General features: G+C 41.9%; 1 protein-coding gene across 1 annotated transcript in view; it reads right to left on the bottom strand.

The window, feature by feature from the left end:
* The window catches only part of FAH (fumarylacetoacetate hydrolase), a 60,693-nt gene extending 56,530 nt beyond the window's left edge, over nucleotides 1-4,163 (bottom strand). Inside the window, exon 1 of the mRNA XM_033920454.1 lies at nucleotides 4,010-4,163. Coding sequence (XP_033776345.1) covers nucleotides 4,010-4,090 — 81 coding nt within the window. The 5' untranslated portion in view covers nucleotides 4,091-4,163. The remainder of the gene's footprint in view (nucleotides 1-4,009) is intronic.
* Nucleotides 4,164-14,220: the final 10,057 nt, after the last annotated feature.

Genomic DNA, 14,220 nt, shown 5'->3' with positions numbered 1-14,220 from the left:
GGAAACTACTCCCAAGGCATCAGAAGCTATAAATCTGATGGAGCAATGGATGTCTGACTTCAAGCTCAAACTTAACTCTGAAAAAACAAAATTTTTCGTTGCCTCACCTCATCCGCTTGACACCAAAACACCACTCTGCATCAATAAACTTAGTTACTCTATTCAGTTTACCATGAAAATACTGGGCGTAACTCTGGATCAATGCCTAACCATGAAAGACCAGGTGGACTCCTTAATCAGAAAGGGTTTTTTTCACTCTCTGGAAACTTCGATCCATTAAATCATATTTTGATACGTCAGCATTCAGAATCCTGGTACAATCCCTCGTATTAAGTCAACTTGATTACTGTAACATCGCCTATCTAGCAATTTCCCAAAAGAATATGCAACGTTTACAATTAATGCAAAATGCAGCGGTCAGACTAATCTTCGGGCTAAAGAAATTTGATCACGTGACATCTTACTACCAGTTGCCCATGGAAGCGCGCATAAAGTTTAAGTTCGCCTGCCTTTGCTTTAAAATACTATATGGACTAGCCCCTAAATACATAACTGACCTTTTCTCCCTCTCAGCCAACAGACACAAGAGAAGCTCACATTTGACCTTCGTTTCCCCCCCAGTTAGAGGATGTAAACTAAAAAAACACCATCAACACCTTCTCTCACATCAGGCAGCATTATGGAGTAAAGATCTAGAACAATTGCTCTCGCCCACTACTTATGAGGAATTCAGGAAGCACCTAAAAACATATCTGTTCCTGAAATATCTAGACAGTTGACCCGTATATCTCTTTTCCCTCAATAACGGTTCCCCTGACCTCTTAACCACTTTCTCTCACCTCCTTTAAGTTCAATCAGTTTGTACCATTTTTTTAATCATATGTAAACTGCATAGAACTTCATGGTCCTGCGGTATATATACTGTTATTATTATTATTATTCTTTGTCCAGTTTGTCTGTCTTGACTAGATTGTAAGCTCTTCTGTCCCTTCTGTATTTTGATGTACAGCGCTGCGTATGTCTTGTCTTTGGGGAAGTCTTCTGTCATTCAGTAAACTTCTTTCAGTTTATTCAATGCACTGAAGCAACACTGAGAAACAAATACTTCCAAACACTTCAGTGTTCGCTCACTCATGTTTCTTAATAAAAGACAAGCAAATTCTCTTACTACCATAAACTTAGGGCCTCTTCTATTAAACCGCGCTAGCAGTTTTTAGTGCGGTGAGCTGCGCTGAATGACCCGCGTCAGGAGCAGCGCGGGCCATTCAGCACGGCCCTCTGCACTACAAACTGCTAACACAGTTTAATAGAAGAGGGGGTTAGAGCTCCTCAGCTGTTTCTCCCCCTTATGGCTTTGTGACCTGGCTATAATAGTCCTCAGGCTTCCTTTTGGCATTAGCAGACACTAAACTTTACTTGTATGCAATAATTCCCACAATTTAAGCCCTTTTGACCCTTCACTATTTTAACAGCAGTTCCTGGCACTATGTAAGCACATTCTCAGGAGCCTCTGGAAGGCCCAGGTACTAAGATTTTGCTGCACCTGAATTACCCTATAAACAGAAACAAGGTCAAAGTGCGGCCTCTGTGCTCGCAGGCTGCAGATGTTCACTTTTAGCTTTCCCAATTCTCCCTGAAGAATGCAAAGTCTGTTTGCATCCCCGGAGAGAAAAGTTAATTTACAACTTCTTCCACCAAAATCTCTGGACCAGACTTGCTTTATTGCAAATGTTATCACATCTTCTTCCTTCCTGACTTTTCACATGTAAACCTTTAACAAAAACAAAACAAAAATCCCAAAATGCAAGGGCAGAAACAGGGAGAAAATATTCCCCCCCCCTCCAAAAAAAAAATACATCATATAATGTGAAAATTACATCTTCTTCCATAAAGATGAACCCATGGATCGCCAAAATGATTCTCGAGGCTCCCACTTACCTCGACTTCAGAAAAACACTCAAAACTTATCTATTCAACAAACAAGCCCCCTAACGCCCCCTCTCCGGAATTACCTGGCCACATGCCCGCCCCTATCCCCCTTTACTGATCGCTGTCTTCCAGCTCACCCTCCTCCTTCTTCATCAGCCAAGTTCGGCTAAAGTTGTTGTAAATCCAATAAATTGTGGTAAATCAGCCCATTCGGCCCTGCCCCCCCCCCTTTATTTACCACTTTCCTCTTTCTCTACTTCCCACTTCCGCTTCTTCAGCCATGTTCGGCGGAAGGTGTTGTAAATCCAATACATTGTTTGTAAATCGGCATGTCAATGCGGATCCTAATGTAATTGTTGTGAACCGGCTAGAACTCGATGGGCATGGCGGTATATAAGAATAAAATTATTATTATTATTATTAAAGAGTGAAACAAAGAATTCATTCATTTTCTCTGCTCTGATCCAATGGTCTAGCTGATTCCCTCACAGGCTTTCTGATGTACCTGAATAACTAATGGTGAGTTTTTACCTTCTTCCCCACTTCCCTGCTCTTGGTTAGTGCAAGATAGTGAATCCTGCGGATAGTGTGGGGAGTCCTTTGCTTTCGTCCGGCCAGGTCTTAAGTTATTCCAGGATGTCTGGGTGGTACAGTAGTCACCAAGGAGAACATGAATGGTATGATATTTATTGGCTGATCTGGCATTTCCTAGATTACTGGGATGTATGATGAGCTTTAGTTTACTGGGCCAATATCAGAGAGCTCTCTTAGCTATTCAGTATAACTAAAGGCCAGCACTGTATGTGGAGTATTAATTGTGTAGACTGTGCTGAATGAAAGGAGTCTCTCAAGTGTGCTTCCTAGGAGATGGGGAGTCCGCCCGGTAGAATAATCATTTTTATCTATATTCTGTACTTTTGAAATCACAAAAAGTTATAAAATAGATATTAGATGCTAAACTTTAAAAAGTTAACATGGCACCTAGGCTATGTCCATCACTTGGCCCAAGAAGGTGCAGCTGCCACGATCTTGGCATAAGGGGCTGTGAATACATTTTGGCACACAATGCAACCTTTGAAGTATTATAGGATTGAGACTAAGCCATTCGAAGCACCTAAATCAAGGCGCCAAGTGATAGTCCACACACCCACCACCTTTACGGAAACTACTTCCTTAGATTATTCATCTCTGTAATAGATGGTATGGAGAGCATGAGGAGGGACCTAGCAAAATGGAAGAAAGCTCCAGAATTTGTCTAACAAATGCAAGCTCATTTTTATAAAGGGCTACATGTAAACGGCTCTCTCTTAGAGACCTACTTAGCTGAGCTTGCATGCAACAGTCCAGACTGAGCGAAGGGACAGCGTGCTTGGGACAGTTACCAGGAATGAGGACATTTGGAAATTGGCATATTTCATGCATATACACAGAGCCACAAGGCTTGTGGACTGCACACAAATATACTGGAAAAGCAGCTGAATAAGAGGAGTTTGGAGCTCATATTTAATGCTGCAAAGTTCAATTCTGTATTAAAAAATCTGAAAATCCTTGAAAACCCTCAGGAACAATGCTTGAAACACATCAGATCCCTGGTTTTCGCATGTGCCAGGGTTAAACATAAGAACATAAGTTGCCTCCACTGGGTCAGACCAGAGGTCCATCGCTCCTGCGGTGGCCCATCAGGTCTATGACCTGTGAACTGGTTCCTGACCATTTCTATAACCTTATCCTTTAGGAACCTATCTAAACCTTCCTTGAACCCCTGTAATGTGCTGAGCAAATGGCTTTGAAAGGACAATTCAATTGCAATTCCTGCCCAGAGGAACGGAACACAGTTGTTGCCTTTTGGCAGCCCTCCACCATCCTAAAAGCTTGCTCATCCCCATTCCCTGCCCCCAGTCTCCCTCTCCAGCTTGGTTTGAAGCACTTCCTTGGGGTCTCCTCCTGTCCAGTCCTGCACTTTTCTCTAACAATCAGGAAAGGAAAGCCTCCCCTCCCCCCACTTCCCTCTCTTTCTGCTCCCCAGGGAGGGGAAAGGCGCCTCTGCCCCCAGGAGTCCCACTGCACCCCCCGAGCTCACCTCATCCCTGGTGGAAAATACCCCGTAGGGCAGATTTTGGAGGGGGAAATCGGAGTCTTCCTGCACGTGGACGAAAGCCATTGCCAGAGTCTCGCAGCACGAACCAGCAGCCTCTCGCTCGCGCGCTCCAGATGTTGCCCGGCTTCCAGGCCCCGCCTCCTGCTCCGGGGAGCCAATCGGAAGAGCAGCCGGGCTCCCACCCTCTCTAAGCCCTGTCAGCTGTGCAGACGAGCTGACCTCCTGCTCCAAAGAGCAACTCAAAGCAACAGCAAGTTGCTCGAATTCAGGTCCCATCAGAGAGGGACAACCGACCTCTGGAAACATCTGCATGAGTTATTGTCTTTTGGCCGTGTTAGTCCACTTTCCAAGCTAAAGAATAGAAATAATAATAATAAAAAAAAGCCTAGAGGGAAAAAGGTGATACTTTTTTCTTTTACTGGACTAAATGCATTTATGATGAGCTTTAGGCATTCTTGTCTTTTTCAGCAGACTCTGTTACCATTTGTATGGTTCCCTCTTTTTTTTTTTTTTAGGGAACTTTATCTTCTTGTCTTCCTGAGGAATAAGCTTTTGCACATCGCACTACTCTGGACTGGTCTAACAGGATCAAAAGGAAGGGATATTTATTCCTCTGAATCCTGCTAAATCAGTCCAGGATCACCCTCAGGTGGAAGGGGAAGACATCTTGACTGTCAGCAATACTTGGGGATGATATTTGGTTAACCAAGAAGCCATCATGTTTGGCTGCCTATATGGTTGGCATAGTGGAGATTTGTCAACCAGTGCTTAAGCATGGGTAACTGAGGTCTACACAGAGACTGGATAGCTCTTTATCTGCTGTCATTTACTGTGTGTTTTTGCAGAAGTGTTCCAGAAGTTTTTTTCTCCCCCCCCCCCTCAAGTATTTTGTCTGTTTCTACAATTACTTATAGTTTTGGCATTGGTATACTGACAGAATCCTGGCTGTACCACCAGTGATGTATTTAGAATCTTCAATTGTTGTCTCTGCCAATAATCTGAGCTAATCTAGCAGGATTAAAGGAAAGGAAATGATCAGGTAAGAATACATTTCACCATTCTGTTTGGTTGTGGTCTGAGCTCAAGCAGATGGCATTTTGAACATGTGTCAAATGTTTGGATTTTTCTGCCACACTGAGGGCAGGGTTTAAACTTTGACTTTAGTGATATGAGGCAAAACCATTTTTTTTTTAATTTAAAAAATTGTAAATCAAGGTAAAATGGAAATTTGATGAAGAATGTTGGAAAAATGTGATTTGAAGAAAAGTTTTCAGAAGAGCTTTGTTTAGTGTTTATTCAGCTCAGTAAAAAAACAAAACTGAGAAGCTGAGGAGACCAGTTTTCTGGAACGGCCATGGATGACCAGAACTTAACACTAAGTAGAGGATGTGGCAATCATTTTGATAAGCAGGGGCGGGATCGCTCCTGTCTTGACTGCATCACTGGACCACTGATGATTGTAAGGTTGGCCTCAAGGGGAAAGGGATGGTGGTTCTGGGTGGTGGTGGCAGTCTGGGGGGGCAGGACCTCAGAGGGGAGCTGTTCCTGTTTGGAATGAGGAAAGAGAGTAAGGGAATGGGGGCTGCACCAGTTTCAGTCAAAAACATGCTTGCAATTCTAGCTGAAACCAAAATAAGACCAAATTAGGATTTGGGGTTGCTTTTGGCACCAAAACTGGAAATGAAATTTGGTCAGCCTCTAACACTAAAAGGTTTGAGCTGAGGGATGGATGTTCCATCCTCAGCAGAGCTGATAATTGGTCAGTGGGTCATGGGTCACCGGTCAACAATATTGGATATGCCATGTGGATCACAGCTCAGTGCCTGTGACCCACTGACCCATGATAAAATTATATTTATTTATGTACCTGCTTCCTTGAGCTTGTCTTGCTCTCTGGAGGTTAGTGGCCCTGATGATCGCTGTAGTGTGTGCTTCTGGCTTGGTCCTCGTTTGGGGTGTGGGGTGCTGCTGATGCTGGAGGCCTGGGATCTGCTGCCTGCAGCTGCGGGGAGACAATTTACCATAGATTCTCGAAGCTGCCATGGGAAATGCCTGCAGAACTTAGCCGTACCCATGAGAAAGAAAAGCGTGATGAGACAATTGAGTAGGCGTAGCCCAACCCCACTCCCCAGTAAAAACAAAATGCCGATTCTGTGCATCGATGACTAAGGCCGAGGGCAGCAGAGTATGGCTGTGCAGAATTGGATTGACTGCAGGTAGGATTCCAGTTGGTGAACTGAGCTGAGATTGGATGGGCCTGGGCAGTCCGGCCCTGTCTGTAAGAGTGGTGAAATATCAGTCAAGATGTCTAAGAATTACTTACCCGTGGACATCAGACCATTTGTATAATGCGATTTGAAATGGTTCTGTTGTTCTGAAAGAAAATGCAGACGGCAAAGCCGAATATTGGAAAGCATTCAGATTGGTTGAAACCACAAACGGTGAGCAGAATTTTGGCTGGATGGCCTGCGTGAATTGTTCAAGTTATCTACTGTTTAAATCAAGGTCAGATGAAGGATCAATTAAACAGTATAGGACAAAAATTATAACAGATCATATGAAGTCATGTTGTGACAGAGACTCCACTAGCCAGGGCTCTGTGCCTCTGGAGGAAGAGCTTAGTCCTACCAGAGATCCAAAATTTAAAACTGAAAGAATCCCAAAGGCTGGGGGAGGTCTTGTTAAAAAAAAAAAATAAAAAATCCAGTAGTGAAGCAGTTCCTTTGAAATGTGCCAGAGTTCAGCCCCACTTTAGCAGGGCTGGTCCTTTTAAGAATAGAGCTGTTTTGGGGGAAGGGGAAGGGGAGGGGGAGCCCTGCAACCTTGGTTAGGAAGGGCAGCCCAGGACATTGTCTTTACCTTTGGAGGAGCTGCCTGAGAAAGAAAAGGTAAAGGCAGAGCCCCATGATTGGGAAATGAATGAGCCTGAATCCAAAGAAGACGTAACAACTGCACTAGTTTCAAGTTTCTTTATTTTTTTATATACCGTCTATCAAAATACATGTCTAGCATGTACATTATAAAAGTTTATAGGAAGCAATTAAAATAAGTAAATAAAAACAATAATTTATCAAATATTAAAAATACTGGACAAATTCAGATTAACATACATGAAACGGAAGGAAAGTAGGGGAGGGAAAGGTTGTTTAAAATACATCAAAGTAAAATTAATTAAAAAGGACAGGAAATGAGGAGTGGTAAAGACATTAGGAAGTGGCTATGCTAATATGTTTTGCCCTGAAGTAGTAGTGTATCTAGCTATGAAATGATCGTAGGCTGTTTACAAAGAGCAAGATTGTACATTGACTATTTGTTCCTAAGTTTTCAGGTTTTTCTTTATTTAAAATACACCATTTTCTTGCAATGAAACTTTTTTATACCCATGCTATGTGGTTGGTAGAGTGGTTTTTCTCTCACTATTGGTGAGTGCCTGTTTGTTAATGGGATTTAGTTTGTATTTTCCAGAGAACACACATCAAAGAACATAGAGAACTTCATTGACACTATTCTCACAGAATTTAGATGCTACACCATGTATGACCAACAAAGGATCAAATGTTGTGGCTGCAATTGCAGCAAAAGCTCACGGCCTGGAAGAAAGTCATGTCTGTGAACCCAGATGTACGCCAGCTGGACAACTATTCCCATGAATTGGTTAAATATTCAAAGCAGGCATCAGGCATTCAGATCAACTTACCAAAAAGACTTAAACATGGGGGAGAAATGAGGCCGTGGCGTGGCAATTTTGGAGATTCGTGACACTCTGATTCTGCTGCTGAAAAAAGGAACACTTAACTTCCCAAATTGATATCGACCTTTTCCTTCATTATTTTTTAAATTTATTTTAATTCATTTATACAATCCTTACAACTTCCTGGTCTGGAAATATAGAAACATATCCCCTAATGAACAATTTCAAACTAGAAAATATATAACAAAAATTTATATGATAATGGGTTAGATTCTTTCTTTTGGGGGGAGGAACTTAGAAAATAAAGAGAGAATTTTTATGTTATCAAAATAAAGCAAATCCCTCGATACATTATTCTGAGCTTCTATCCAGTGGTTAACTCCTTGAGGTCCAAAAAAGATCTTAGATGTTCAGGCAGGAAAAAGATATTTTAAATCCAAATATTTAACAATGCATTTGCAAGGGTAAGCTAACAAAAAGGTGGCTCCCAATTTCCTCGTTTCTTCTTTCATAGCAAGAAATTTTCTATGCCTCTCTTGAATTGATTTGGTTACGACCACAAAAAGTAGATCCACCCTTCTTCAAATATATTCTCATAACTGAAGTAAGGTCTTGTTCAAAAACAAAGTTCACTATTAAAGTAGCTTTCTTCTTAACCTCAGATAATGAGTCCTCAAGAATTGCTGCAAGATTTTGCAGTTTGTCTTCAGCAGGACCATTTTCCCTATCTCAGAATTTTTATTCTTAGAAAATAGTAAATAATAAACCTTATTTATAGGTGGAATATTGTCCAATGGCCAATTCAAATTTTCTATTAGAATTTTTTTTTAAACTCTGTGCCTATGCTGGACAAAGAGGAGTGAAGATTGTTGGGGGCAACAGAGAGATGTCTGGCCCCAAAGAATTGAGCACTCCCTTGCTCAATTCAACAGTGAGGTCTGTCCCACGAGGGTCAATCCAAGGGCGATCCAAAAGCTATGGAAGCATTAGCTGAGTTGGGTAGGAGGTAAGAACCAACTTCACGGTTCTCACCGCTCCTTTCTTTGCCACACTGAACTCTCTACTCAAGGTGTCTTCACCTCCAACTCCTCTATCACTCTCCCCCCCCCCCAAACTATAGCTGAGTACTTCCATGACAAAGTTCACAAGATTAACCTTGAGTTCTCAGTCAAGCCACCTCCACCTCTCCCTCCCCTAGTTCAATGTGTCAACAATCCCTTGACCCACATGAAATGTTACTACTCCTTGGGTTTTGGTCAGGTACTAGGGACCTGATTGGCCACCATGAGAATGGGCTACTGGGCTTGATGGACCATTGGTCTGACCCAGTAAGGCTATTCTTATGTTCTTCTTTTCTTGAAATCACTGAAGAGGAAATTGCACATTTTCTTTCCTCCTCCAAACTCAGTATTTGCTCCTCTGATCCGATTCCTACCCATCTATTCAGCACTTTCTTTTCCACCGTCACCCCTTCCATCTATCACATCTTCAACCTATCATTGTCCACTACAACTTTCCCTGCCTTCAAAGTTTCAAGCTTATTAAAAATTTGTTGTACACGCAATGTCAAGTACTTCAATGCGTATTACAATTTAAAAATAGGAGACAAAAAATAAAACAATTTTATACAAATAAACATACAGTATATATGTACAAATAATTACCGATACAAAAGGAGAGGGGGATGAACTACAATCTTTAAAGAAAATAAAGAAACATTTAGGGAAAACACATCTGGAGGGTAACAAAGAATAATCATGAAAGCATGGATAAGCCTAGAAGAGAAGGTAAAGAAAATTGCGACCTTTACATTCACTAGACCCTACCTGCCCTTCCAACGATTCCCCAACTCCCTCCTCCCCTTCTTATCCAAGCTACTATAATTTGCTGTTCACCGCTGTTGCCTTGACTTTTTTCAGCCCCTGTTATTCTAGATTCACTCCAATCAGATTTCTGCCCTTGCTAAAGTCTCTAATGAACTGTTCCTGGCCAGATGCAAAGGCCTCTACTCTATCCTCATGCTTCTCAATCTATCTGCTGCTTTTGACACTGTAGACCAGGGGTGTCAAACTCAATCACACTAAGGGGCTGAAATCACGGGCCAGACTCCGCCCCAGACCCTGCCCCTATAATACTACTAATTATAACACAATTTTTTCCATTCATTTTTCATATATAAACACACACAATATAATCTTATTATCACATAATGCTAATGGCTAACCACAAAATTAAACTACACAAAACACACTGTATGCTTCTCAACATTCATTCCTACCAGAACATAGATGACCCCTATGCAAATACAGGGCTAAAAACTAAAAGTACTAATATATAACAATGAAACCCTAAAATTAAGGCTCTGCATGCAGTCCAACTCCAGAGAAAAATAAACAAATGAGCAGTACAAAAGATAGCAGATTAAAACTCAAAATCGACACAATTCAAACACTAAATTGAAAATAAAATAATTCCCCCTACCTTTGTCGTCTCCCTCCCTCACCACTGCGGCTGTGCAGAATATTACTGGAGGCAGGAGAGGTACTCATGCTCCCCTACCCCTGCGTACATTGTATTGATGGGCCAGATCGGTAAGGAGGTGGAGCTGGAGGTGGAAATCAAGAGGGCAAGCCTATGGTTATAATCAGCGCCCCCCCCCCCCTCGCTGCCTCAATTTTCTCTTATGGTCTGACTTCCTCCTCTCTCCAGCAGTAATTTAACAGTGACGGCCAGTAATTTACACCACTGGTGTGGTGTCAACTTGCGCATGCCAGTAGCGCACCAGAAATGAATTTAACTGTGCTGGCCCCAGCGATGCTTCCAAGCTGGGGCTGGCACAGTTAAATTCATGTCTGCTGCGCTGCCGGCACACGCAAGTTGACAATCACACTGGCGGTGTAAATTACTGGCTGGCAATGGGGTGCGTCGCTGAGGTAGTTTTTGTTGTGTTGCCAACACGCAAATCTGATGATCACCGCGGCCCACGAATGCTATTGTTGCCGTCAGGTGAGGGCCAAAACAGAAAGCAAGGTGACATCGTGAAGCCCTGTTTACTCCCCTGTAATGCTGGCCTGACACATGTGCTGTAGAATATCACATTCTCCTTGATACGCCGTCTTCACATGGATTTCAGGGCTCTGTTCTTTCTTGGTTCTATTCTTTTCTCCCACGTTGCACCTTTTGTTTAAGCAGTGGTAGCAACTCTTCCCCTGTTATCCCACTATCAGTCGGTATACCCCAGGGTTCTGTCCTGGGAGCTCTTATTTTGTTCATGTATATTCATTCTCTTGGTGCCATGATCTCCTCCCATGGTTTTCAATATCACCTCCATGCTGATGATTGGAGGAAGTGTCAAAATGGCACTGTGAGGCTCAAGGGTGAAGAAGAAACTGATAAGGATAAGGCTGCACTGCTTAACAATTATTTATAGTTTTTTTTTAAATTTAAAGTCCACTTTATACAAAGCAGATTACAAAATAGATAGACAATAAAACACAAAAATACAGATACATACCAAAAAATTCATAATACTAAAATCAAATCAATACACATAGAGGGGCATAATCGAAAGGGACATCTAAGTCCGTTTACGTCCATCTCGCAAGTCGTCCAAAGTTAAAAAGAGCCTAAGACACATTTTCGAAAGATAAGTCCAACTTTTTTTTACTTTCGAAAATTGTCTAATTATATGTCCTGCTGATCTGATCGTCCAAGCCACTAAATCGTCTGTCTTTATACCACATTTCTGTCCAACTTTTCATTCAAGTCCAAAACGCCTAGAACAAGCCCTGTTGGACGTGAGAGGGATCTGCAAAGTGATGGACTGCACACCCAGACATGCCACCTAAATAGTGGGGTACCTTACAGGGCACTGCTGTGAACTTCACAAAAAGGGTGCCATGTCATCATCTCACTACAGCTCCCATGTAGGTCACGGTAAGCCCCCCAAACCACCTCCAGAATCCCCTAGACCCACCTATCTACCACCCCAATAGCCCTTATGGCTGCAGGAGCCACTTATATGCCAGTAAAAAAGGGTTTTGGGGGTGTATAGGGCAGTGCACATGTTTCAGTATCAATGCAGTGATTACAGGGGCTTATGGGCATAGGTCCTCCTCTCTATGGGTCCCTAACCCACCCCCAAGACGACTTAAGCTGCCTCTGGGCTGGACGACTAGGCTTTCCTATGCCAGGCAGCCAGGTGATGATGATCTGGAGGCTGAAATTTAAAGTTGTGAATAAAATTTTTATGGGGTGGGAGGGGGTTGGTGATCACTGGGGTAGTGTGTGGGGGTCTATGTTATGTGTTTTCAGTGCTTATCTGGTGACTTTAAGTGGGTTTTTGTGACTTAGACCATGTTTTACTTAGTCTAAGTCACAACGTCCAAGTTCCATCAATCGTTGGGTGTATAACTTTCGGTTATACATGCTGTACGGCCCTCGACACGCCTCCCGAAATGTCCCGTTTAGCTTTGGATGTTGAGCAGCACTATGAAGGCCTAGGTCGTTTTTAAATACGTCCAAAACCCGGTTTTATTATCGGCGTTTGGACGTTTTTGAGAAATGTTCGTCCAAGTGCCGACTTAGGCCGGTTTTTGGACGTTTTTCTCTTTCGATTATGAGCCCCATAGGCTTTAAAAACAGTTCAATATATACTATGTACTAAGCCCTGTTACGCTTTACTCTCCAAGGCACAACTCAACCTATACTTCATTTGACAAAATAGGTGATGTTTTAACAAGTGCTTAAATATGGCCAAATTCCCTTTCTGCCTTTTATATAACGGAAAACTGTTCCATTCTGCTGGATCCGTACAAGAAAAAACATCTGCTCTAATGGTCTGTAACCTTAACTCCTTTTTTTTTGGTATTGAAAGATCACCGTGCCCAGCAGAGCGCAACTTCGGAAGTGCAGCATAACATGAAATGCTCTCAGCCAAATATTTGGGAGCCAACCCATGTAAGCTCAAATAAGTAAGCAACAATAATTTATACCTAATTAGGAAATTAATATTAAGCCAATAAAGCTTAGTATAATATTCTGATGCATGCTCACTTTTTGTCAACCTATACAAAGAACGAATAATTGAGTTTTGTACAAACAGTAGAGCATTCAACACATTTCGGGGAACACCCAACAATACAATACTGCAGTAATCAAGGCTTGACAGTACTATTGTCTGAAGTACATTCTTATAATCATTCCATTGAAGATACTGATAGAGAATACTCAGAAGCCTTAGCTTAAAGCATATTTTCTTAATCAACGCTAATACATGCTGTTGAAATGACAATTGCGAGTCAATCACTCCCAAGTATTTAATTCCACTATGGAGCCTAATATCAGAACAGAGTGCGGGAGATCATGAACCAGGTGCCTGGACAAAAACATCACTTTCATCTCTATATTGATCATCAATCTATTCGTTTCCATCCATCTCTTAATACAGCTCATGGTCTCACTCAGGCGTTTCAAAGCCTGTGTGACCAGATCATCAACCAGAAAAAAGAACTGTATATCATCTGCATATATTTTGTAAGACACTTGAAGATCATTCAACATCTTGCATAGTGGAAAAAGATCTAAATTTAAAAATACTGCCGACAAGGCAGAGTCCTGTGGAACACCAGTCCGTACGACCCTTTGAGCTGACAATCGACCATTAACACACAACTCCTGTCTCCGATTGTGTAAAAATGATTTAAACCAACACAGAACTACCCCATTTATTCTACACATACTGAGTCGATTAAGCAAAGTATCATAATCTAAAGTATCATAAACTGCAGAGATATCAAGAAATACCATCAGATATTCCTTTCCATGATCAAATTCACATCTAACCTCATCAAGCATTGATATTAATGTTTCAGTACTGTGATGCTTTTGAAATAGCCTTGTTGGCGTGTTGTACTCTGGAGCAAAATCAAAGTACAACACACCATCAAGGCTATTTGCGTACAACTCATTAACAATTATCTTGCTAGTCCCCTGAGGAAGGCTTGTGCTGAAACTGGGATCCTAGTTGGGACAACAACAGATGAGTGTTGTCCTTTGTTGGACTAATAAACATGTCTCATTCGGTTGTTTCCAGACATCTCACTTGCCTCTTTTTTGTGTTTTGGTATTGATTTTATTGAGGTTGGTTTTGTGCTTTTCTATAATCCTTACTCACCTTAATGATCCAGTTTCATGCACTGAAACTGTAGTATCACATTTAAGCAAAGGTATCCATTCCTTTGCTAGCTGTTTTATACCAAATGCTGGGCATACTCTTTTGAATTTCACATCTCTTATCTTTTTCATTCCTGGTCTTAAGTGGAAAGTTAATAGTGCATGATCAGACCATACAACTTCCTTCACAATAAGAACATAAGATTTGCTGCTGCTGAGTCAGACCAGTGGTCCTTCGTGCCCAGCAGTCTGCTCACGGAGCGGCCCTTAGGTCAAAGACCAGTGCCCTATTTGAGTCTAGCCTTAACTGCATATGTTCTGGTCCAGC

Source organism: Geotrypetes seraphini, chromosome 14 (genome assembly GCF_902459505.1).
Source record: "Geotrypetes seraphini chromosome 14, aGeoSer1.1, whole genome shotgun sequence".
Taxonomy (NCBI): Eukaryota; Metazoa; Chordata; class Amphibia; order Gymnophiona; family Dermophiidae; genus Geotrypetes; species Geotrypetes seraphini.
This window is presented reverse-complemented; position numbering and strand designations above follow the sequence as displayed.